General features: G+C 44.8%; 1 protein-coding gene across 3 annotated transcripts in view; it reads right to left on the bottom strand.

Moving 5' to 3' along the window:
- The window catches only part of LOC146788645 (putative cation-transporting ATPase 13A4), a 361,715-nt gene that overhangs the window by 255,975 nt on the left and 78,449 nt on the right, over positions 1–27,291 (bottom strand). For all 3 annotated transcript variants that reach the window (XM_085635857.1, XM_085635855.1, XM_085635856.1), the window contains exons 2-5: positions 25,405–25,578; positions 13,433–13,579; positions 11,030–11,100; positions 7,633–7,713 (exon numbers count right to left, since the gene is read on the bottom strand). In XM_085635857.1, coding sequence (XP_085491983.1) covers positions 7,633–7,713; positions 11,030–11,100; positions 13,433–13,579; positions 25,405–25,578 — 473 coding nt within the window. The remainder of the gene's footprint in view (positions 1–7,632; positions 7,714–11,029; positions 11,101–13,432; positions 13,580–25,404; positions 25,579–27,291) is intronic.

The following is a 27,291-nucleotide window of genomic DNA, read 5'->3' as shown; positions in this document are numbered from 1 at the left end:
TCGGCCAAGGAGATATCTGCTGGTTCTTAAGACCTACTGTAGCCAGGAAGCCCCAGTTTGGATCTGCATGAAGAGGCTCAGACTCACCTCCAGGTGCTTACGTTTGGTTCTATGTGTCCTTCTGCACTGAAGGCAGGCGATGGGCATGGGAGACCTTTGCTGCTGCAGAGCGGGGTGGCAGAGGCTGTTTCGGATCATGTGTTGCAGACTCTGACAGAGCAAAGAGCTCTGGTTCAGCACCAAAAACTGCAGCAGACATAGAAACAGCAAATTGCCTCTCAAGACCCCACCATACATAGACTGCAGGAAGGTGCACATAAACAATCGCCCCTGCAGCTTAGGCACCCTTGGAACGTGGCACAAGGGAGCCTGCGCTGGCGCTAGGCAGCTTTTCTAGTGCCAGCACTAGCAGGAACGCAGGTGTGCACCGTACTTTTGTAAATACGGTGCATCCCTGTGTTTAAAAAGTGTTGGAACGGGGCATTACAAATTTTGAAATAACACTGTGCTCCAACAATTTATTGTAAATAGCCCCCCGGGTTTTACCTGGTCTTAGTTTTTGAAGCTGCCCCGGCCTTGTAAATATGGAGCAGCGTCAAAAAGCGATGGGTGTTGCGATGGAACACCCAACGCAACACCCATCGCATGCCCCTTTCATGCTAAGTGAAGCGTGAAAAAAGGTCTTATTTACAAGGCGACGTTATGGCGCATTAAGTGTCTTGGCACCGCCTTGTAAATAAGGAGAAGGGGTTATCCCCGGCAGAACATCACTAAAAGAGATGCTCTGGTGGCAATATCCCTTTGTAAATATGCCCCAACGTGTCTCCCGGCGCCCTCTTCTCCCTGTTCCGATGTCCGGTTGACATCTGCGTGACAGCATTTGCCCCAGAGGTTCAAGATTTGGATAGCGGGGAGGGGGATCCAGCCCCCAGCTTGGTTGGAAAATACAGACATGATAGGAGGAATGTGGCCCGCTGAGGGCCCTAGACCTGGTGCCACTGCACCTGTTCTACCAGCAATAGCTGATGTCACTTCCACCAAACATGTAAACCAGTTTGGAGAGAGCCTGGCAGAGGAGTGGCAACGACACCTGCATCATCCTAACTTTAGAACTCAATGGATCTGGTCAAACGACCCAAGTTGATAACACGTTTACTTTACAGACATGTCAAACAATAGCCAGCTCTAAAACAAAGAAGATGAAATCTGTTGATACATCAAAAACTATGTCAATAGTTAATTTGGCGTGTCTGCATGAAACACCCCAATTTGTCAGGTTCAGAAGAAACATGAATTGGCCTTCTGCAGTAAAAAGGCAGGACTTAGCAGGACCAGTGTAAGCATATGATGTGGTCAGCCACCGTGTCAACATATGATGTGGTCAGGCACTGTGTCAACAGATGATGTGGTCAGGCACTGTGTCAACATATGATATGGTCAGGCACCGTGTCAACATATGATGTGGTAAGGTAATGTGTCAACATATGATGTGGTCAGGCACTGTGTCAACAGATGATGTGGTCAGGCACTGTGTCAACATATGATGTGGTAAGGCACCTTATCAACATATCATTTGGTCAGGCACTGTGTCAACATATGATGTGGTAAGGCACCTTATCAACATATCATTTGGTCAGGCACCGTGTCAACATATGATGTGGTAAGGCACCTTATCAACATATCATTTGGTCAGGCACTGTGTCAACATAATATGTGGTCAGACACTGTGTGAACATATGATTTGGTCAAGGATCATGACCTCATATGATTTGGCCATGCACCGTGTCCACATATGATTTGGTCATGTATAATGTCCACATATAATTTGGTCAGGCACTGTGTCCACATATCATTTGGTCATGCACCGTGTCCACATATGATTTGGTCAGGCACTGTGTCCACATATGATTTGGTCATGCACAGTGTCCACATATCATTTGGTCAGGCACCGTGTCCACGTATGGTTTCGTCAAGCACCGTGTCCACATATGATTTGGCCATGCACTGTGTTCACATATGGTTTGGTTGTGTACCGTGTCCACATATGATTTGGTCATGCACCGTGTCCACATATCATTTGGTCAGGCACAGTGTCCACGTATAGTTTCGTCAAGCACCGTGTCCACATATGATTTGGCCATGCACCATGTCCACATATGATTTGGTTGTGTACCGTGTCCACATATGATTTGGTCATGCACCGTGTCCACATATCATTTGGTCGGGCACAGTGTCCACGTATGGTTTCGTCAAGCACCGTGTCCACATATGATTTGGCCAGGCACCGTGTCCACATATGATTTGGTCATGCACCGTGTCCACATATGATTTGCCCATGCACCGTGTCCACATATCATTTGGTCATGCACAGTGTCCACATTTCATTTGGTCATGCAGTGTCCACGTATGGTTTCGTCAAGCACCGAGTCAACATACTATGGGCTCGTTATAAGCACCTGTGTGGTCTGGTAAAGTGTACATGTGATGTCGTCTGGCCCAGAGCCAGCCTGTATCTGTGCCCAGGCCCGGAGTTAGCGTTGAGTCTGACGTATGAAGTGCAAACATGGGCTCTGGTCTGCGCCAATGTAAACATCTGACTTCACCCGGCCCAGCATTGACATTCCATCAGCCTCGTGCAAATATTGGATCAGATGCGGCCTCGTGCCGAAGCCTGATTGAGTCTGGCTCGGTGTTATCTCTGATCTGCCCACGTGTATACATCTTGATTGTATTCGGAGAGGTGTGAACCTTTGATTACACAGTCTCCCTCTCCCTGTCTCGGCTGGGCACGGTGCCCCGTGCGTCCTCACACCTCTCCCTGCCCGGCCGGTTTAACTGCTCCGTCTCTGCAGCCGGGAGTTGCTTCATCTGTGCTGCCCGTAAAATACCCTGTGCTCTCATTACCTCACCGTGTGGAGTTCCACAATTATCTGCGTGGTAAGAAATCTATGTAAATCCTGATTAATATTCCAAGTGTATTAGAACAGCTCAGATTACCCGCCCACTAAGCTTCCAGAGAGGTGTTGTGACTTAGAATTACTGCACAGTGCAAGTAGACATGAACCTAGTGCGTTGGCAAAGTGCAGCGCCTGAAGGATTGTAGCGCCAATAAATTGGAAGGTGCTCAGTGGCGCTGTGTCCTGGCCCCTAATGCTAGATGAGCTGCTCACTTCCAGGACACACTTAGCTGTAGGTCATGGGCGGCTCGAGCCCCGGGCCCCGGTGCCTCTACACCTGCTGCACCAGTGCCAGCTGCACACCTGATTATAGGTCTGTGGCTCTCTCTGTCTGTCCTCTCTGCCCCCTCTCTTGCTCCGGGCCCCGGTGCCTCTGCACCTGCTGCACCAGAGCCAGCTGCAGCGCTGCTTACAGATCTCTGGGCTCTCTCTGTCTGTCCTCTCTGTCCCCTCTCTCCCTCCGGCCCCGGTGCCTCTACACCTGCTGCACCAGTGCCAGCTGCACACCTGATTATAGGTCTGTGGCTCTCTCTGTCTGTCCTCTCTGACCCCTAATACCCTTCTCCACCCTCCTCTCTCTCATCTGCTTCTTTTTGACTCTCTCCTACCTGTCCCCTCCCACGCTTTCTCTACACCTCTCCTCTCACGTGCCCTTATCGCTTTCCTCCGTTTCTTACCCGTTCTACTCCTCCCTTTACCCCTTACCCCTTTTACTCTTTTCTCCCCCTCATCCTCTCCCCTCGTTTCCCACCTCCACTCTCTTTCCATCTCTTCTGTCCATCTCATGCCCGTCTCTGTCCTGTTCTGACCTCCGTGTATTCTCCCTGCCCGCTTTATCCTCTCACTTCATTTCCTTCTCATCCTCACCTTGTCTCTGTTTCTCTCGTCCTCTCTCTTCTCTTTTATCACAGTGTCTCTAATAGTCATATCTCAGCCCTTTTCTATCTCCTCCCAATGTGCACTTTAGTTGTTCTTAACTTCTCGCTCTATCTCTCTCTACAAGATTTCACTCAGTCACTTTTACGGCCATGCTGCGTCAAAACCCTGCGCCTGCTTGAAGCAGGCATAAGGATTGAAGCAGCATGTTAGGCATAGGGGAACCCCGAGTCTTGCTGGAGCTGCGTCGCGCTTGTGACGCGACTTCAGCAATGCGTCACCTTTACGGCAGCAGATGTGTCACGCATCTGTCTATTCTTGCCCCATGGTGCGCCGCATTGTAAATGCGGCGCATCCATGGTGACGCAAGAGGTGTCTGTCGTGATGCAAAATAACTGGCGCATCGCTGCTGATATGCAGGGATGCGCCAGTTATTGTAAATCTGCCCCGCAGTCTCCAGGAGAGACACAGATCTGACAATACTGTCTTGTCCTCTATCTTAGACGCTACCCATCTCCCACACTCTTGTGTGTTAACACTTAATACTGAAGTAAAAGCTGAGAACTGCGAGCCAGATATCTGAGCAAATGTTATTACAATGACAATACGCTGCTCCCTCCAAGAGCTGCGTAAAAACAGAATCATTCAAATGTGGTGTACCAGCAGGGCTCATGCACGAGCGACATTTCACAACTGGCATGCGCCAGTGTTGATGGACCAGTTTTCAGAGTGGAGGGGACTGCCATTGATGTTGTATCACTGAAGTCACAGGGATTGTGAGAAATCCACGTGTCACACAAAAAACAAGTGTAGCAAATGTATTCAGCAGGAGAGAGGTAAGGATGTAGCGCGTATCTACCGACACATTTTAGAGCACACTGTTGGAAACGCATAGTGTGGTGGCACATTGTCATTACAGATAACAAATTTTCTACTGAAACGACCACTGCGTTTGCTCAGGCATACCGTCTTACTGGTAAAACCGTGCTCAAAGGTTAATGCTCAGCGAATATTTCATTTGCGCATCACCAAGTGTATGGACCTGTTTTGTTCCTATTTAAATTTCTGTTTCCACCACACTTCAGAATTGCAATATTTTATCTTAATTTGTGCTTTCCACATGCTACTATATTGCGAAATATTTGTACAGTTCATTTATAGGTACTAAAATTGTGTTGTATGTGACAACAAAATAACATCTTGCAGCCTTTCCTTTCCCATTTCTTGCACCTAGCAAGTTTGTCCCATGAATCACTTAAAAGAAATCCTCTCCTTTTGCTGCCAAATAAAAACAAGCATTGTCAGTGCAATAGGTCTCGCATTTGCGAGAGTTTGAGCTATTGGCATTGTCAATGAGAATGCGTTTTATAGATGTGTTTTGAAAACCTGCTAGTGCTGCATGAACACGCACTTGTACTTATAGTCATTGCTTACGAGAAGCAAGGCTGGCAGTAACTGCGCCTTTTTTACTGCCAGCCTTGCTTCTCCTCACCAAGGACTACAAGTACAAAGTGCATGTTTATGCACCGCTTGCAGATTTTTAAAATATATAAATAAAAGGCATTGTCATTTACAATGCCGTTAGCTCAAACTCTCGCAATTGCAAGACCTATTGCATTGCAAATGCTTGTTTTTTTAGCCAAGAGTAAAAACGCCAGGTCCGTTGGCTTTGCCAGTGATATTTTTTTCACTGCACTTTAAAAGGACTCGTTTTTTGCCTGCGGGATCTCTCCATGGACTGCGCAGACAAGTGTTGATAAAGCTAACTGGTGTGGCTTTAACAGAACCAAACAGGAATGCACAAAGGATGGGCCTTGTTGACGTGAGAGTGCCAGTAAGTATCGCGCAGCTTTACTCATGATAAAATTGGAGGATCAAACAATTGATACAGCTTCAGAGCGCTGATGTGTGGTACTTTCCATAAAAATATGCCTCGACTCCCAATTTATGTACAGAATGTAGGGGGCACAGAACAACGCCCTACTCCTACAACAGGTGATTGCTTCTTCTACAGAGCAGTGGCTGCTTGTGCCATTAAAAGAGTGTGGAGCTGGGGTATTTCGCCAGATAACTGGGGCGCTGTTCCTCACCCTGCAGCACGGACTGAGCCATTCTACTGTGGTCGCTGCTGCTGTTGCTAAGTGCCTGAAACTTTACGGCTGTTGCACCATTCAGGAAATATCTTGACGTTACGCATTATGTGCATACGTCACACGAGCTGTGCGTCACTTGAACTTGCTGCTTTCCGTTGGAGGTGTGGTAATGTATGTGGCATACGTGGGCCTGGGCACAGCAACAGAACCGGAAGCTGGGCTTGTTTCGCCAAGCTAATCTGTATGAGGTTAGGATAGTAAAGCGAATTTTCAGGTTACCCTTTTGTAGCCGAAAACCCTTTAAGAACAGTGTGATCCAAATCTAAACGAAGAACCTGTCGAACTATGAGATCTGAGGGGATGCACTGAAGGGGAGCGGTCAGGTCTATGTGAATACCCCCATTAGACACCACATTTTATCCACACATTGGAAAACAGCAACGTAGATGAAATAAACAATCGCTGAGGTCCACTCCCTGGGATAAATGCAACAGCAGTAGGTGCTTATACTGTGGTGTATGCAAAAGCAAAGAAAAGCAGACGGCCCGCTATTGAAAGTGAAAGTGCAATTGCGGTGCTTTGTCTGCATAAGTAACTTGACCGATGAAAAAAGTAGTCCTCAGAGGAATACTTAAACACTGACAGCGTAGGCAGATTGTACTCGGCTGGTGCTCCGTAGCTGGAGAGCGGAAACAGAAAGGAGGGAAAAAAGGAACAATTGCCAAGTAGCAAGCAAGGATTTTCAAAGGACAGTGGCACGCACAAATAAAAAGCAGGGGCAAGCAGTGGGCGGAGTTTAACTCCACAAACCATCTACAACAGGTCGCTAAGCGACAGCGCAAGCACTGTTCACTCCACCTAAAAAATAAACACCGATCTTCCTTATAAAAGAATAAACAGAAGACTAAGCCTGACATTTGTTCTTGTATTTGAAGGCACAGCAAGGATGCCAAGATCACAACAACATTTAAAGAGCCCTCCATTGCTCATTCGCCTTCTGAACTCCAGCATGAGCGTGTGGTGCCAGAGATAAGTAGAATCCGTCATGCAGAAAGATAATTGGCCATGGTAAAGAGTACTACTAAAGCCCAAAGTGGACAGAGGGCAGAAACTTGAAGTGGCCTGCCATCTGTGGTGGATTGGATCGCAAACGATCCTTGACCCCAAAAGTGTAGCAACGTACATAGGACATAGGAAACCTTTTCAAAGGTATAGAGTACGTTTAACACAGTCCACCGAGCAGCTGAAAAACACAGGCACTCTCAAGGAGAGCTTCACAAAAAAGAAAAAAAGAGCTCCTGTAAAGCATGCACTTACGGAAGAATACATGGAGCCATTCAGAGAGATGGTAGAGAGGCTGCGGTCATCGGGCGAGACATGCTGGACAGACTAAAATAAATAAAGCCACTGAGTAGAAGGCAAGCAGATGTATGGTACAAAAGACAAAGCCAATGGTAAGCAATGGGCGGAATGCAATCCTAGGTTAGCTTTCAGCGTGTCCCAATGTCTTTGCAACCACAGAGCTGCGCTGTCTGCCAGGCTTCAACCTAAAAACAGAGCAAGCCTTTTAAATAACCTGCAACCAAAGTAAGGCATGCTAGGGCCCCTCACACCCCTGCCCTGGTGCCACTGCACCAGCCGCTCTACTAATAGCTGATGTCCCAAAAGTGCTACTGATTTCAACTCTATGGTCGCAGTGTTCATACCCGATTTCTTGTTCTTCGCTTGTGAATCCGGATCCGAACTTTGTGTGTATGTCGGTGCAGGAGTACTTGTCCTCCAGAGCCCTGAAAGGAGAAAATAGAAAGAAATATTATCCATTATGTAATTGACACACATTGAATTAGCATGAGAGATCCCCAAAACCAGAGAATGTATTACCGCCCATGGAACAGCCCTTTAAAATAGCTCTGTGTGTTAATGAGCCTGCTGCATACACATGTGAGCAATCTGCAGGTTATTCTTAGAAATTCAGGTGAGCTCACCCCGACTTTCATCAATCTGAGATGGATAAAAGGAGGATCACCAGGTCTAACCTAGTAAGATTTACTGTTCTATGGGTGTGAGCGGTTTTAAACTTTGCTCTTAAAGATGGACAATGTGGCCAGCTGGGCACACACTAGGACATTTGCTGTTTTGCAACTTCACTAAGCTTTGTCAGTTGGGCAACACTGAGCCAAATGTTTGTGAGAATTTTACACATATTGTGTACTGCTAAGAGTCTTTTTTGCAAAGATATTTTCACAAAATCCTAATCTTTTAATATTTGCATTTAATAAAACAATACACTCCTGATGATCATTAAACTGTTTGTAAATGTGGCGCGCACACCCAATACATAGTGTTTGCAATTCTGGTCGTTAGCATTTGTGCCTTGTGTGTTGCAGCGTTGTTTCAGTCTGATAGCGGTGTGGGCAAGTGCTCGATTTGGGCTGTTTGAGAGGATGTTGGGGGATGGGGGAGTTCTACGTGGCTCTGGAAGGCTTGCTTTTCACAGGTGGCACAGGACAGCTGCTTAGAACCTATGTTAAAGAGCATGCGAGAAATTCAGTTTCAGGCATATATGATGGTGACCATGCTTGCATTCTGACATTGGCAGGAAGGAGATGGCATAATAGGCATCATGTGCTTGGAGCGCCAACATGCCACTGGGAGGAAATGTGTAGACTTGTGCATGTGGAGAAAACAAGACATGGGAATGGAGCGGTGCCCACATTTAACAATGAGGCCTGCAGGTGGCGTGACTGTCATGGTGGAGGACACCGACGAAGAGGTGTCACAATCTTTGGTCTCATCTATCAGGCTGATCTCAGCATCCTCAGTACGGTCCTGCCAACGGCCCCTCTGGTTGGCTGGTTAGCAGTGGGCCAAACCACACTGAAGCCATCTCTTCCAGGGTATTCAACTGAACTACACTAAAAAAGAGGGAACAGACCGCACAACGTCCCTCTCACAACCAGTCAGAAATCAATTCTAAACCATTTCCATATTATTCATCAGGCCTTCTGGAACCTGAACCCCGACACACTTACTTTTTAGTGTGTCAAATATATATTGAAAGGCTGGTGTGAAATCTTAATAATAATTTTGAGTACAATCAGGAGACCAGCAACACATCTCCCCATCATTATGAACACATGACGCAAACTCATAACCTTCTAACCAATGACTAACATATACTTACCTCAAAATAGACTCAATCATCAAGGTCAGGATGTTATACTGAATGCAATATAAACCATAAATATTCTGTCTTTTCTTCAGTTATGCAGAGAACTCATATGACATGTCAAATGAATTCCAGATGCTATACTTCAGAACATAATTATCTCACACAAAACATTTAGTTTATGTTCCTCTTCAAGAGGTTTGTTATGGCCATCTGCACCAATAGTCTATTGAGGTCGCCTGCGCAGGTAATGGTTTTGATGTGTTTCGGCCATAGAAAAGTATAAGGAGCCTTGATCAGGACGAAATGAACACTCTGGATATTTGAGCCATTCCATGAAAATCATGTTGCTAATGCAATGGAACACAGTTCCAGAGGAATCTTATATCATTTCTTGCAGTCAGGCACAATAGAAATTAATCAACAGAAAATATCCTAGACACAGCAGAAGTATGTAGTACCCCTCAAACTAGTATTTTTCCCCACAGATAATTAGGTTCGTTCAATTAGAAGAGTAAGAGACACATTGAGAGAAGTCTGGTTTGAATATTTTTGACCTTGTCTGCTTTTGGTTGCTGGTCAGCTTTGGCAGCAGGACCAAAACCAGAAGCGGAACCTGTTTGGAAGGCTTAGTAGACAACTTGCTAGTTTAATTAGAACTGACTTGTGATTGATTCAGAGAGGATCTTTTAAAGGTTTGTTCCCTGTTTTTTTTAAAGTAGCTTGATTGGATCATTTGTTAGAACGTTTTCTTTCCCTTTAATTGAAGTCCACATTATAGCACAGAGTTCACACTAGAGACGAGCAGTGGCTGCTTCACTCGTTGGCCTACCCTACCTCTTAATAACAGGAAGTCCAAGTGTAAAATAATAGTGTTGTAGTAGGGTTCTAAGAGACCTTTATGGTCTTGTACAAGGCATTCGACAGGAATCATATGAGTTGATGTATGTGAGATGGAGAACAGGGAAACTAAACAGCTCCCATGGATCGTCCCCAAGAGATGGCTGTACACACATAACTGTGCAGTCCAGTATCTCACAGACTTAGAATGCTGTGGAAAGGGCAGGGGGCCTCTAAAAGACCTGAGCCAAGCACATGTGAGGTCGGCCGGTGAGAGGCCAGTGGACTTGGGAATCAGTCAGCCATCCAGGGAAAAGACAAGATTTACCACGCCCAACGACAAATACAAAGCTCATACTGTGTTCTGCCCCGTTAGAGGCAACCAAGAACACACAGGCTACATAATTGTCTCTGCATCATACCCTGCCCTGGGGATGTTCACTGCCTGGACAATGAAATGCCTGTAGAGCTGTCCTGGTCACAGTCAATCAAAGAATCTGATGCCAACAATACTCTTAGGTGGAAGCATTTGACTTGCTTGAGTCTCACAGTCTGTCTGCTTGATCGTGTCTCATGATTTAGACTTCTGGTAGACTTCATCTTGGCACTTTCTAGTGGTTGCTTTTAAGTCCCTCTGTTCTTTTAACTCACACACCATCTGTGTAGGAACTCTAGACCTAGCCTGTGAGACTGTCCTCTAAGCGCATAAGCATGCCTTGTACCTCACCTTCACCTAAGAATTATTTGGTCTTCTTGTGCGAAACCCTGAGTGCAAGTCCCTAAGAGTCCCAATATTTGAGCAAAAACCAATAGGAAACAACCACACAGCATGATCAACGATATTCTAAAGAGTTTATTGATCAGTTAATAAAAAAATAAATGTATGCGGGCAGAGCTTGCTTGGTCGAAGCTTCGTAAATGTAAATAATTGAAATACTAGAAGCGGACCCACTCCGAATGTAGGTAAAAATCATATGATCCCCCTACACACAAAAACCAATAACTACCCTTGCACCTGCTATGGAGGATGGAGGACTGACTGTTCCCTGAGTTGTACTTTGATAAAATCGTGGCAATGAGAAATCCAAACATACCCGATCTTCATGAAGCAGTCCTTGGCGCTGTCCCACACATATCGTATCTTCTGTACCCGAATAAATCGAACCTGCAAAGAAAAACACAATGTGAGACCTGACACCCTTGGGGAGTCTCTCAAATCTTTTGCTGAATTTGCTTTTGTTGGCTTTAGGACTCTGTGCACTTTACGCCTGATAACCATTCCTTAAAACATGGTAAAATTGGCCTATACCTAATTGGCACACTTAATTTTCATGCAAGTCCCTGGTAAGTGGTACCATACTTACCCAGGGCCGGGCATGGTGAAACTATACTGTGATGGGATAGGCTGTTATCTTAGTGTGATTGGCTAGGGTAATGTAAGGTGATGCGGGTAGGCAGATAGACCGAGGCGGGTGATAGAGTGGGGTTTTGGAGGTAGGCTGACAGGGGTAGAACGATTAGGGCTGGTGGATGTAAGAGAATGATAAAGTAGGGTAGTGTAGTAAAGCAATGGGGTTGGACAATAGGGTAGGCCGATGGGGGTATGCTGAGTGGTGTGAGAAAGGGATCTTACCAGGTGGCAGTAGCAGATGAAGGATTTTTCAGAACAGTGATTAATCGTGCTTCACACAGACACAAACACAGACACAAGCATGTATGCACACACACACACACACACGCACGCACACACACACACACACACCACACCAACCCAAAACAAAATACTGGGTTTAAACCCATTAGCCACAAATCTATAGGAAGCTGAAAGCAAATACAGTGACATTTCCCTGGGAAGGTGGTGCGGTGCCTTGGTCTTTCCATCAAACTCACTGTGCCCTCAGTTGTGGAGTACTGGGCTAGTTGGAAATTGAGGAACCTGGAAACATGTTTTTAAATTCTGGCCTCCTTATCTGGATAATTTGTGTGGTCTTGGCCAATCACCATTTGAACCTAGTTCTCTGTCGCCATATTTGTCCACCATTTATATTATTTAGAATATTTCGAAAGGCTGTTTGTAAGGGTTTGTTAAACAAAATACGGCATTGGATATTACCAGGGAAAGACACTTGTTAGACAGTGCCCACTCCCATAGACTATTAACCAAAATTCAAGATGGTGGTAAAGTAATAGGCATCGGAACGTGCAGTACTGCTTTATGATATTGGGTCTGCAACATAAAAAAAAAAGTTTGATCCTAGGCAAATCGCACAGTCCTTGGGCATCTCTCATCTGTTCTGCCAATCGGTATGGAGCTTGAAGGAGGATCAAGGGAAGAGTAAAGTAAAGGGTCCCAGCTGGGTTTTCATTTACACATCCAAGGTTGTTTAGATTCAAGTGTCCACTTTCCCTACTAGCAACTCTAAAGGTGGCCATGACCCATCCTGTGTTGCAGTTTCTCCCTCAAACCACCTTCAGGCAACGCTTACTCAGCTCCTATGTAGTTGCAATATTGTGATGTGGGCACCCTGGCATGCAGCTTAACATGCCCAGTCAGGCAGGTAGCTGTGAGCACCAAAAAGCAGAATATCTGGTGCACCCCGCCAGCTTTGTTCAGGTAACAGGGAAGACCATGAAAACACTGGACAAACCTGTAATCAAAAGCACGGTTGGCCGTGTGGCTCAGAATCAAGGCTCACAGACCTCTGGGGGGGCATGTATACACTAAGGCACCTCTGGTTTCACTTCCATTGCTCCAATGAATCCATCAGCAAACCTTCTAACCAGTCACCAGTGTCATTTAAGCTAGGTGGCACTAAAACCTCTAGACAATCGAAAGCACCCTTTTTAACATTGTGTAAAATCAATATTGAGAGACTCAATCTGGTATGGAGAAACATGCAAATTTACTTATTGAAGTTTCCCTTTGGGAAAATAACTGAGAAGTCTATAGGAGATTTTTCTGAATAATTCCGCCCACCCCTTGCAGATTGGAGGGACTTTTGCATGTATAAAAAGGAAAAAATAACTTCATCAAACGGAAAACGAAGAGTTTCACTATTAAGATTCAATCTGAATCAGACACTTGACCACCCTCCTCTTTTCGATTTGTAAAGGGACTTAACACTTAAAGCGGCTTCACAACCACAGGTGTTTCTGTAGCTCAGAGTCATCGTGACTTGTAGTTGGCCAATATTGAGCATAATGACTATATGCCCTGCAGATCAAGATGTATCAAGCAATGAGTGGACCCACCTTCTGTTGATCACCATAGATGTGAAACACTCCCCAAATTTAATTGTACCACCCTTGATAAAGTCCACAGTGTCAACAAATCATTTGTACGTAATATTTCCTATTTTCTTTATGTTCAAATAATTTTATACCAACCATAGGAATAATATTGATCTCTCTATATTTTCCCTTACTTAAAAATGCTAGAACAGCGCAGACATCTTCTTGCTTTCCAGTGGTGAGAAGGTACATGAAGATGGGTTTACCTTCCTCTCTGGCTTGATGATGGCTTTGTTGACAACGGGGTGATTGTCCGCTGCCATTGCATAGTCTTCTTCACCACTCGTTGTGCCGAACAGCGCAGACAGGTAGATCCACCTCACCTTCTTCCTGGAGTAGTTTTTAAAGTCATCCTAAGGAAAGATGTCACATGAGAGTCAGTCTACACTCAAGGAACAGCAGAATTGGCATTTCATGTGGGCATCAAGGATTTGTCCCACTAGGTTTACACCAGTCCTGACAGAGCATAATGGAAGACGCAAATTCCACAGCAGAGTTGTTTTTTCATTAGCTGTGATGCTTTGTATCAAGCAACTTCTTTACATTAAAAAGCTATCACTTGGAGCAATTACTTTGTCATTACGAGCAAGCTCTACCCTCGCGGGAATATTTGCGGGAAGAGGAGGTAACCTGCATAATCCTTTTGTGTTTCTACTTAGGGATGAATGGTACAGTTTACCTCTCAAATTTTTTCAATGTTTGTCTATAAAGCTAATGGATATCCAGGCAGTTGTGAAGGAGAATATAACCGAAAAAGCATCTAGGGCCTGCTGCGACTGACCAGGGTTCTTGCAAGGGATCTATTGTCAAACAAAACATTTAATAAAATGGGGCCAAATATGCAAATAACTTCATCATCTAAAATAATATTTCCAGAAGCATAGTTTTTTTACTGCTGATTTTCTGCCTGACAAGTACAACCCTTCTAAGGGGTATTGGTGGGTGTTCAATCTGCTCCCCACACAACACTTTGTACACAACATTTGCGGTGGAAAAACCGAGCATTTTCCATTCCAATTCCCCTAAACATTTGTTAGAAAAGCAAAAGTTGAAGAGATACTTTGGGGCCGATTCCGATCCGGGTCATAACGGCACCAAACGCGATCGGCTGAAACAAAACTACGAGCCGTACACGTGTTTTCCGCCCGACTCGTACAGCTGTACGAGCGAGCCAGTACGATGCAAGCTACATGAAATTCACCGACCGAGTCGTTTCTGGGTCCAAACCGCTCCGTACGTCTCGGTCGTAAGCCAACCGTGGCGTGCAATGGATGCGATGATTCACGACCGAGCCAGTACGATGCACGCGTCGGACAGCCTGTGCGAGCCGGAGTGTCTGGCTCACAAAAGCTCCCAGAGTCGGACTTCGGGGGTCCGCGTCGGACCCCAGACACCTGCAGCCGTACGAGTCACACACGGGGGAGACACATGGGCCTCCCCCACACAGGCATGTATGGCGCAGATGGCACCCATGCGTACCCACTGTAGGGGGCGCACTTGTTTGAGACTTACCCATTCAGTCAATGGGAGCGCATGTACGCGTCGTACAACTGGCTCCCATTGACTTCTATGGGAGACCGACCGAACCGAGTCTGACAGCATACGTGCGCATCGTACTCACTCGGTCGGAATGTAGGGGTCCGGCTCGGTCGGAAAACACTCTGGATCCGACTCGGTCAGAGTGCTTTCCGATCCGTATCGGAATCGGCCCCTAAGTAGGAAAATTGATCTTTCCCTCATGTGAGTCTATGTTTTGTTTCTTTTCCTGGAACTGGATATTTGGCGTTTCATACCCGTGAGCAGTGAGCAGGTTCTTTTAAGTCCATTAGTGCATGTATCCTTCCCAGATCATTGTAAGCTTTTTCAAGAGTTATTGGCATATTTGCGTATTGTGTAAGTAAGCAAAAAGTGATAAAAACAGATGGTGTAAAATACTTACACATGTGCTGGAAAGCATCTATTTCACACTTTAGGGAAGTGATTCATTTGACAGTGAATAAATCAGATTACATTGTGTTCTGTAGCAGCAAGGTCGGACGCATGATATCAAATTGAAAATCCAGGTTTAAAGGGTGACGTAGGCTAAAGGAGACGTTTCCAGTGAGAAATGTACTCCTTTCAAACTTTGACTAACAATAAACTAGATATGATAAGTTAATAAAAATAAAAATCATATCTGAATATATATTTGTATTTTATAAATTGCAAAGATAAGAAAAAATGTTGTAGTGTTCTGCCTTTTAAATGACTAGTTTTACAGGTTCTGTCTGGTATTTGCTTTTTGCTGGATCTCTGAATCTTCTCTTAAATTAGTTCCAGTCATATATCTCTCTAGCCCAGGAACAAGTGTGAAGAGGCCTGAATAAGCTATTGATCTGTAACCGTCCAGGCCACTGGACATTCTCAAGCTCATTTCCCTGAGTGATTTCTGTAAAGTGGGAAGATAAGTATAACAGTGATGGTGTCAAAAAAAGCTGTATTTTGAGTAATTGAAACTGAAAGGTTGCCAACTGGGACAGAAAAAACAGCATACTTGTTGACAAACATTGTCTAGAACCTATCAAGAGGGTTCCTACTGCTGTAGACAACCTTTTCCGAAAGCTGGGAAGAAGAGAAATTCCAAGCAACAGAGTGAGCGCCATCATTCTACAGAAAACTGGCAGGATCATTGGTAATTTCATGAGTGAATATGGTGCCGTTTGAAAGAGGAGAAAATACTTTTTTCTCTTCTCCTTGGTCCTATGCAATGGTATCCAGAGGGCATTACCTGACAATTTGCCAATTTTTGGACATCCGGGAAAAACGTTATAGAACTTTTGCTTTTCATCACCACTTTCTAAAAATTGATATTTTCTGCCTCTTGTCCTTTAAAGCATTATCTGAGAACTATCATTCTTCATGAACAGTGGCCGTGCTTGTTTGATGCCACACATGAAATGCCCTAAAGAGCAATTTTTTAGAACCACGGCCAGATCATGGGTATGTTCCCTAGCCCAGGAACACGTGTTAAAAGGCCTGCATAAGTTATTGATCTAAAAGCAGCAAGGCCACTGGACTTCCTCAAAGTGGAGAAATGTTGGTCTGCCAAATAAAGTATAACAGGGGTGTCAATAAATAGCTTTGATTTGAACACTGAAATGTTGCCTTCAGAGCTAGAAGATCTATCTTCTTCTTGACCTCCCAATGACAAAAATGGTCTAGATTGCTAGACCATTTTGACTACTGCTGTGCACTGCCTCTTCTGAAGGCTGGGAAGAGGAGAAAGTCTAAGCAATAGGGTGAGCCCCATCGTTTTGCAGAAAACTGCCAAGATCATTTGTAATTTGATCATTGAATGTGCTGCTGTTTGGAAGAGGAGGAGAGGCTTTGTTCCTCATTAACCCCACGGGGTCTCTTCTGCCCCATCCTGTACTCTTACTTGTACTGGCAGCTTCACCTTAGACCAGTTTCACCTTGAGGACAACATACTGCTGACCAGTATGTCACTCTATTCCTCCTTCCATCAGTCTCCGCTTGCATCACAAATGCTGATTGTCTCATTCACTGAATTTGTAATAAATTGGGCTATTAGTTGAAGGAGGTAGGTACCAACTTCAGGTAATACCCTCAGTCCTCGTCTGGGTGAATCTGTGAAGTCTCTAAATTAACTTGAGCTCAACACTCTGGTAGCTAAGGCACCAAATCGGCAGGGCTGAACTTAGAGGCAAAGTATTTATGCAGTATTAGAACATTGGAATGTGGAGCACTCCATTGAAGGCAATGGAGCGCTCCGTGCTTCTACTGGCAGGTAAAGGCCCGCCAAGCAACATTCCAATGTTGTTTTCACATAGGCCTCTCGGAGCCTGAGGGGATTTAAACCCCCTCTAACTTAGAGGCTTTATTACTATCTTAGTATAGCCTTATAGCACTTCGTAGCTGGGCTATACCAGCTATTAAAGACCCTATGAAGACCTGCTGCCAAACAAATTACAAAAACAGAGTAAAATTAAATGAAAAAGGACACAAAGATGACAAAAATCCAATGAGCAAAACCAGAGTTATGAAGTTTTTTAAAATTTTACACAGAAATATAGGGGTCCATTAGATGGAGGGCAGATGTCTTCCACCGGGTGGGTGATAGCAACCACAGGACTGGCGGCGGACATCCACCCGCCATCGAAGCCCTGAACACCGCCGGTCCAACTAGCATTGCAGTCGTGACCGCAGCAGTGTGATTTTCCGCCTGCCACGTTTTCGCCGGTTGCAGTCCGCCCGCTTGCCTGGCGTTCGGAGCTGGACCGCTACAATTGTGACGGATCAGGGCCAAGCACTGCCGGCACGATTATGATGCCGGCGGTAGCCAGCTTTCCGCGGCAGTGCAACCGCCATGGAAATGCATTCGGAGAATGTCTCCGGGGGTCCATTGCGGACCCCCAATGTGTTGGGGTGTGTGTGGGTGCACTGCCCCACTACATGTCCCTGTACCAGGTGGCAGGCACAGTGCAGGGACATGCAGGACATGCTTGTTTGGACATCGCAGCGGTGCTGCTGGCAGCACCGCCCGCCACAATGTTAATCGCCGATATCCGACCGCCGCGGTCGGATTTCCACTGCAGAGCATAATAATTGGACCGGCGGTTTTCCCGTGGTCCTGGTGGGCGGTGTTTTCCCGCTACCATGGCGATCAGAGTGATTTTCCGACCGCCATGCTAATAGACCCCATAGTCTCAAGAATATCATGATGTGGAAAATATAAGCCGCAAGAATATCGCATGTAAGAATATCAGTTGTAGTGTTTTCTAATATTGCAGCTAAAATATTAGTGCAAAAATATCACTGTAATAATATAGTTTTTTCAATGTTTGTGTTTGTGTTAGTGTCATTTTATGTGAATCAGTTTTATTTTGTTTTATTGATTTAGTCTGCTTAGCAGTTTATATTTTCTAATGAATGTTTGCACTGAATGTTTAATGTATTTTTACAAAAATAATTATACATTTTTTTATGGAAGTTTGAATTATTATTTGTATTTTTTAGTAGTGGGATATGGGGTTTATAGGGGAAAGGTGTAAGTATACATATACATTCATGTATTAATTTATTGAATTCAAATTAGTAAAGTTTTAAATATTTAAATTAATATAGCATATATTTTTCAAATATTTATATAAATAGACTTTAATATTTTCTTCTAATAATTGTAGATTATTTTTTACATTTTATTTTTGTGTAGGTATACTTTGTATTTGCATATATACATAATAGATTAAAGTTTGTTTTAAAAAATCAAATTAAATCAGGTTATTTGTCACTGGTATTTAAATATGAATTATTATTCAATCTAACTTTTTAGATTTACTTGCCCCCTCCCCAAATAATTTTTTTTTAAAAATGGACAGCCGATCTCGTGGGGATAGTCTGGTATCAAGGCACAAACTACCAATGTTTTTGAATTTTGTGCCCAGTTGGTTTCCTGTGGTCCCTCCCCCAAGGGCTAGAGCAGAAGGGTATCCCAACCCTCCCTCCTATATTTTTGTCCTAAAAATGAAAGGACAGGGGACCAAGTTTATAAGTCGTGGAATGGCACCCAGCAATATTTTCTTCATGTTGCTGGCAGCCAATCAGAGAACTCTTTCCCGCAAGAGTCTGATTTCTGCAGGAGCAAGATGACCTAAGGAATAAAAAGCTCCTTAGGCCAATCAGAACACTCTATGTTTTGATTGGTTTTGATGGACTCTTGCAAAACCCAACTGTCTAGATATGCATACATTTGGGTTCTCTTTTTGTTCTCTAATAGATCAAAAACTGAGAAGAGCTTTACATCAAATCGTTAAAAGTACACTCTCTGCATCAAGATCTAGATTTCTGTCAAATTTGGTGTAATTCCATTCATCAGCTTGTGTGGTAGGATTGTCTACTATAATGTATCTGTAAATCTAATTGATTTTGGGGTGACCTAGTGAATATTATGATTCTAATAAATTAAATACTTTTTAGAATGATTTATAATGGAGGATTCCTTTGTGTTATTTGTAATAGCTTTCTGAAAATAGTTAGATTGGGCATTGTCATTTTAATCTATTTAGTGTTTGACACATTGTGGTTTATATCGGAATGGGAATAATAAATCTGAGGCTTTCATTGTGAAACACCTTCTGCTAAGTGGCTCACATTGGAGTGGTAATCGTTAATCTAGCCCTTTTGGTGTGTGGCACCTTCCACAAAATAATTTGGCTTGGACTTGAACAGGAAGGGACATTATCTGAATTTCGTAATATCGAACTGGACAGGAAGTGTCATTACTGGTTTTCCTGCCAAAACTGACTTTAAAAAGAGGAAGCCAAGCAAGAAGATTTGGTTTTCGATCGCTCATCAGCTTAGGAATTCACACCACAGCAACCTGCACTCCTTCCTCCTCTCAGGACCTATTTATTGGCAGCTGCAACTTGGACATGTAGCAGACCCACACAGTGGGCGTGGCAATTGAATGCCAAAGTTGTGCCGAAGGCAAACCCTTCTTTGCCTGTCCATAACTGGACCGTGACAAACACCAGGAATCCTGGTCCGATGAGTGTCCAACGATAACCCACAGCACTCCATAGGTTGCCAGACGCCATTCCCCCAACTGCTGCCACTCTTCAAACCAGGGTGGCTTTCGCTTGCACCCACTGCGACTTCCCCAGCAGCCACCCACCCAAACCCCCCCTAACAATGCCCTTAAGACCCCTCCCAACACACATGCCACCCAAGCAACTACAATTCCCATACCCCCACCCTACACGGCACATCATAGCAAACTTGCACGTCAATACCATCTCGCATGCATGCTTCTCAACAAACACACAACCAAAATATGAGACCTGTAGAGTAGCACCGTGCCCAACATCCTCTTTAACAGAGAAACCTGGCTCAACCCCTCATCAACTCCCGACATCGCCACAGCAATTCCAGCAGTCCACAAGAACGCTTGACACGAATGCCTTCATAAGCCAAGAGGAGGACTCAGTATCATCTACAAGGAATCCATCAAATGCACAACCTCCACAGAGAATGCCACCACATTTATGGAACACTTGAATTTTAAGCTGCAAATCTCTGAAAACTTCCCACTGATTAGAACCCTTGCATACTGAAAATATGTAACATTAGCCTACTTTGCTAACCTCATCACCGACTTCGTTGCTTTGCTGACCATTGACTTTGGAGCCTACATTCTCCTCAGAGACCTTAACTTTCACCTGGAAGACCGAAACAACCCCTGCTGCACAACACGCAAAAGATTGAGCAACATTGGACTCACCCACCTCATCTCATTACAAACACACGCTGCAAGAAACACACTGGACACCATCTTTACCACAAGCGACAGCATCAAATACAACTCCACCACACTGCTCACCTGGACCAACCTCTTCATCATCCACTTCCAAATCAACTCACCTCAGGTCAACACCCATACCAGGGTCAGCATTCCAAGCCGCAGCAGGGGCAACAATCACAGAAGCAGACTGGCTTTAAACCCTCAGCAAGAATAAAGCGAGTCCCACAGACAACCCCGACATTGACATCATCAATTTCAACAAATTGATCAAGAACTGCACGGACTCCCTCAAACAAGCAGGCTAGCTGGTACACAGAAGACCTCTTAGACACCAAACAACACAATAAATAGCTAAATTGGAAATGGAGACCCAGCCATTACACTACAGATAGAACTACTTACAAGACTTCACTCAGGCGCTATCACCAGCAAATAACAGACACCGAGAAAAAAGTGCTAGTGGACCGCATCGAAGGAGGCTCCAACAGCTGCAAGGAGATCTTCTCAATCCTGAAGGATTTCACCTTACCTTCAGCCACTGTCAAAAACATTGCTGCATCCCAACAACTCTGTGACAATCTATTTAACTTCTTCCACAGCAAAATCTCAAACATCTATAGCCAACCCAACCCTAGAGAACTCATCTCTAACCAACCATATCTCCAACCAAGATGGCCACCTCGCTGTATGGACCACCCTCTCCTGAAACAACACAGCAGCAATCATGAACTCATTAAATCAGGGGCCCCAACTGACCCATGCCCCCACCACAACTAGCATCAAGGGAACATCACTAGTCAGCACCACCCTGACCGACATCAACACCAGGCCTGGGAAGAATTAAAAAATCTGCAGGCAGGATTGGAGGGATTTGGTAATTCTGTGTTACTCTTTTAACAAGGTTTTACTGATAAATTCTGCTGCTCTACCAGTGGAGTTAATCTTTAGTGGTTGGTTTCTAAACAGGGCTGGAAGAGAGAGTAGTCCCTCTATGTTTAAAAATCACTTAAGAATAAACGTTCATCTGTAGTACTTTTTAAACATGGATGAACTGCTCTTTCTTCTGGCTCTGTTTAGAAACCACAGCAGTGGAAACTCCTCGGCGCACCTACATACTCAGCACTGAATACTGTAGAGTATGTAGGTGTGCAGAGGGTTATGCACTGCAGAGTGATATTCAATGGTTTCTAAACTTTAGATACCACTGCGCACCACTTGGCGGCAGTGCCCTTGCATACACTGAATTGATAAAAAGTTTTGATCACTGTCGAGTGTGCAGGACACCGAGTGTTATTTGGTTGTGCTACTTGCCCACTCCACCCCATCTTGGATTTCTGTGGAATCTTATGGAATTATAAAGTAATTCAGTTGAATTCCATGGACTGAAACTGCACCAACTCCGCCCACCCCTATTCAACAACTCCATAATGTTCTCCACTTTCCCGGATTAATGGAAACTTGCAGAAATCCACACCCTTCTCAATCAGCCCACAGCCGACCCGAATCAACTTAGCAATTTCTGACCCATCTTTCTGCTTACTTTTCCAGCCAAAGTGATTGAGAAGGCTATCAACAAGCAACTCACAACCCACCTCGAACCTCATCAGCTTCTAGACAATACTCACTCAGGATTCAGAAAGAACCACAGTGTGACACAGCACTCATCTCGACTACCAACAACATTTGAGTCATCCTGGACCAAGGAGAAACAGCGGTTTCCATTGCTTTCAAAACTGTCTCCAATAACAACCTTATCAGAAGACTCCACGAGATTAGCATACAAGGATCCGCTCTCAAATGGATCTGTTCCTTCCTCATGGGAAGAACCCAAAGGGTCAGACTACCACCCTTCTCATCAGAATCCAAGAAAATTATATATGCATAGTCCCACAGGGATCGCTCTTCAGCCCCACTGGTTCACAAGACATAACCGTCATCTCCTACACTGATGACACCCTACTCATCCTCTCTCTGACGGACAAGATAACCACCTTCAGAACCAACGTTACCAACTACATGACCATTGAAGCAGAATAGATGCAAAACCAACTGCCTAAAGCTCAACTCTGTCAAGGTAAAAGTATGGGTCTTTGGCAACAAGACCTCCACATAGGACTTCATCTGGTAGCTGTCTGAGCAGAACCAACACCTACAGACTGCACAAGAGATCTAGGGATCATCCCAGATGACAAGCTTAACATGCGGCTCATGTTAACGCAGTGTGCACCTCTTGCTTCCATGCTGCAAAAGATCTTCAAATGGTTGCCTCAGAACACCAGATGGACCATCATGCAAGCACTCAGCACTAGAAGGCTGGACTATGGCAACATTTTCTATGCCGGAATCTGCAAACAACTATTAGACAGACTGCAGACCATTCAGAACACAACCGCAGGGCTCATTTTCAACCTCCCATGCCGCAACCTCATCACGACGTACCTGTGGAAACTTGGTACATGCCCCACATTGCAGAGACATTAAGGAGGTACCATAGGTGCCAACCTGGACCTATAGCAGAGGGCCAGGCGGAAGGGAGCCCAGCTATGGGCCCTCAAAGTCATTTTCCGACAGCCTTCCCATGTCAGAAAGTTCGACCTGGAGAGGCTGACGAAAATGACATCATGATCCCAACGGCGGAGCCGAGGCAGGCTCTGCCATCATTAAGGGATCATGAGCATTTCCAGTGCTCTGACAGTCTCAAGGAGCTCAACAGAACAGCAGAGGGCGGTCCCTCTGTCCGATGCCTCTGCCCACCGTAATGCGGCGGGTGGACCGCAGGGGCAGCTGACAGGCAGACCGGAACCGACGGTCGGTCGGTTGCGGTCCGCCCGACATCTCAATCGGCCCCATTGTAACTTATAGTTTTGATGTACAATACCGTTTAAACATTTATTTTTAAATGTTAATAGATGCTGGAATATATGGTTCTCATTTTAACATGTTTATTACATTTTTACACATTTTTAAATATTTTTACAATATAGCAATTTTAACATATTCACTGCATATTAATTTATCTAAAGTCTCCATTCATTTCTATTATAACAATGTCATTTTTATTTTCCAACCTCTACCTATAGTTTTTTAGCCTATTAACATCATTGTTGGGAGATTTCCGTTCCTGTAGGTGGCTCTTCCCTGATGCTTCTCCACAGACAAGGTAAGCGTTGTGGAGTTCTTATTTTTGATTTTGGGGGGCAGGTCTGTGATGTGGGAAGGGGTGGTTAGTGTAGAACACTATATTGCCTAGGTAAAAATTCGACAAGATATTGTGCTTGCCGTCAAAAATTACGTGAGCAGTACATCTCGCTTTAAACGTTCTTCTCAAATCCATTCGATGTGGTGTAATTGTGTAATCTCGGTCATTTCGCATTGATTTAGTTATACAAAATACCCAACAAGATGCCAACTACTCCAGTGAAAATAAAATTTCACCCAGGCCTAGCGATGACGACCGGTCTGGGAGGGGGGACAGTAGAAGAGAGCAGGCTTGTGACAGTGTAGATCAAGTCCCAAGACCCAGCACAGAGGTCATCCTGTCAACCACACTTTTGTCCTTGTCCTGGGAGCAAGTACACACCACACTCATCTCTACTAAAATGCTCATTACTGGCTGGCAGAAGAGGGGTAATAAAAAGCAGATTTCGCTTCCCAGGACATCTGCAAGCACAAAATAAACTTCCTAAAAGTCATCTTTTAAAAATAATAACGACAAATCTGACTTCACAAGTGACGTGGGCTTGTAATACATATTTTAAAAGTCCAAAAATTAAATTTGGACTTGTTTGCTAGTTGATGATAACATTTAGTAAGCTATGGAACAGTGAAACCTGCTAAAGTGGAAACAGCTTTGAGGAGCTAGTCACTGTAAGTACATGTTTAAGATGAAACCTTTGCTTGCCATACTTTTCAATAACATGCACTCTGGCTTATGGCCAATAAGGCCCACTATGGAATGACTTATTAAAATGGAGAGGGCTTAGACCTATCAAAAAGGGGGGCATTTAGACAGATTGAATATGCAGTTTAAAACTGCTACACCAGGCGTCAATTGTAGGACTACAGACATGCTCTACAGTGCCACTGAAGTGGGTGGCAAAACAGAAGCTCTGTCCACCGGTAGCATTTTATTCATAGGCCCTGAGGACACTTGGTAGTGAAAAAGGAATCGTTTGCTGAGCAGATGGACAGTAGTTCCCATACTGCAAGATGCTGACAAATCAAGAGGAGTATGAAGAGAGGAATGTCCAGCGCCGAAACCACATCAGCAACAGCCATGGGGAGGCTGCCACAGCATCACAGCCCTCCCTGAAGCTTCAGGCATTCAACCAAAAGTTCATTGATGTTGATTCATTGTGTCTAATGGAGACCACACAACTTTCAATGACCTTTGCTTGGAAATATAATGTTGAAACCATAACAGACATTGTTAAGAACTGAGCACTACATGATGGTTAATTAGCAGACAGAGGTTTCATTATGTTATGAGAGTGTCTAGAGGGCACAGGCCTAACACCAGGTGAGGCTTCTGTGCACTGAACTATGCAGTGTGACAGTGATTCTGGGGGCAAACGAACACCAGGCCATGGACTGGAGAATGAGCAAGATGGACAACTTAAAAACAAATACCCAGTTACACAGTTACACAGTACAGAAGGGCTAAATAGATTAATTATCTTCTAAAAAAATACCCAACTCTATCTTTAGAAGCTTGAGTGGAACAACCAGTGAACACTTTGCTACTGTAGGAAAAGATTTGCACTGTGCCCATTGATTGGTGATATTGGAAGCCAGGTTTTTTTATTTTGAAACATCCAATGAGTGAGGTTGTATCACACTTCTGCAAACCAACCCAATCCCAGGAAGAACTCAACTTACCGTGGTTCTGAGTAATATGACGTCCGCGTCTTTCAAGGTGGTCGGCGTACACATTGCCCACACTTCCCACTCTGGCTTCCAGTAGAACACAAGGAGCAGGAAACCAAGGGACAGGAAGTAGCCCATGATGCACAGCGCCCTCCTCCAGAGATGGGACTTGTACCCAAACAGCTCCTACAGAAAAGAAACAGAAACATGGGGCAAGCAGCTCATGAACTTGGGTGGGGCTTTGTCGCTTTCCCCCATTTCTTCAACTTAGTCAACAAAGAAAAACGTACTCATATTCAAATCGACAAGCTTAAGATTAGATCAAATTTCGTTCTTATTACTCTACTAAAATAATTAAAATTTTTACATTATGTCAATGCTTACATTCTGAAAACCTTCAGCAAGATAAATTATTGTTTTTCAAAATACAGCAGTTCAACACACTTAGCAAAGTTTATACATAATATGTACAAAGGCAGTGCTCACACTCAAGGGCATATTTATGAGGTCCTTGCATCACGCCTGCACCTGGCAAAGTGGTGCATGCACGACGCAAAGCTCCAAAATTTATTTATGAAGCTATGGAAGCTCACCTTGCATTGCTTTGAATGGCTTCACAAATATGGAGTAAGGCGAGGCAGCACAAATCGCTGCCTTGCCTAACTCTCCGCAAGTGGGAGGCGTTCCATGGGCATCGAAGTGGGTTTTTCCATACAACTTCAAAAAATGTTGACGCTGCCCCAGTTTCAAAAAGACTCGTGAACCTGGGAATGTGTCAAAATCTTACACCTCCTGAGATGAGACGTAACAAAGAGAAATATCTTTATTTCTCCTTGTTGTCCCTCCTTCTATGTGTGCTGCAGAATGCAGCACACATAGATAGAGGAAAATGTCTCTATGGATTGTTTTGTGCAGAAAGGGGCACCTTCCAGCACAAAAAAAATCCATAGAGGCATTCCTGGTGACCAGATAGGCACCGTTCCACCTGCTGCAAGGGTGCCTGTGTTGGGGCTAGGCTATTGAAATGCTGACAGCGCAGGGGGACAAATACGGTGCATTCGTGCCCTTTCACTTCGATGGAGGGCAGCGCAGCACGGCGACTTGCTGCGCTGCCCTGCACCACCAATCACATAAATATGCGCCTTGAGTCCGAATTATTGCACAATATATCAAAAAGATGTGCCCTGAAACACCAGACCCATCAGCTTCCTACACCCATCACACTGCAACAACATTTTAGGCATGTGAATTCTGTTTCCACCTTTGTAAAGTTGAAAAGCACATGAACAAAAACTATGGGCCTCATTCATGAGGAATTGGCATAGGGCAGCTCCGCAAGTCTTGCTGCGCTGCCCAACGACAATGTGAACGGGCAGGAATGCACCATGATTATGAAATAAGGTGCATTCCTTTCCCCTTGTGCTGGCACACAATTTGCTGCCTAGCACCAATGTAGGCACTCTCGCACAGTGGTGCAAGGGTGCCACCATTGCAGGCAGGATTGTTTTTGTGCAGGAAGGGGCACAACTGTTGTGGCAGCATGTGTCGCCTCCAGATTTGACTATGAAAGTAGCTGGGTGGAGAACATGCCCAGGCCCCCATTCCCCGTCTGAGCACCGAACCACGGCCCCACATACAGAAATACTTCTGTCCCTCACTCAGACTAATCACAATGCTGCATTGCAGTGTTGTGATTGGCTCTGGGGAACCTGGGTGTTTCTGTGGTGTTCTGGTCAGAGGAAGAAGTGGAGAGAAGCGACGCGGGACACAGGCAGGAGGTAGGTTTTTAATTTTTAATTTGCCCCTCCCCCACCTCCGCCTTCCAACCCACCACTCCCATCAGTGCCAGCCGCCACTGCTCTAAAGCTCCGGGATGAGCTTACTTCTCTTTCGCCATGC

The sequence above is a fragment of the Triturus cristatus genome, chromosome 11, assembly GCF_964204655.1.
Source record: "Triturus cristatus chromosome 11, aTriCri1.1, whole genome shotgun sequence".
Classification (NCBI taxonomy): domain Eukaryota; kingdom Metazoa; phylum Chordata; class Amphibia; order Caudata; family Salamandridae; genus Triturus; species Triturus cristatus.
The sequence above is the reverse complement of the archived record's forward strand: the minus strand, read 5'-3'. Positions and strand labels throughout refer to the sequence as shown.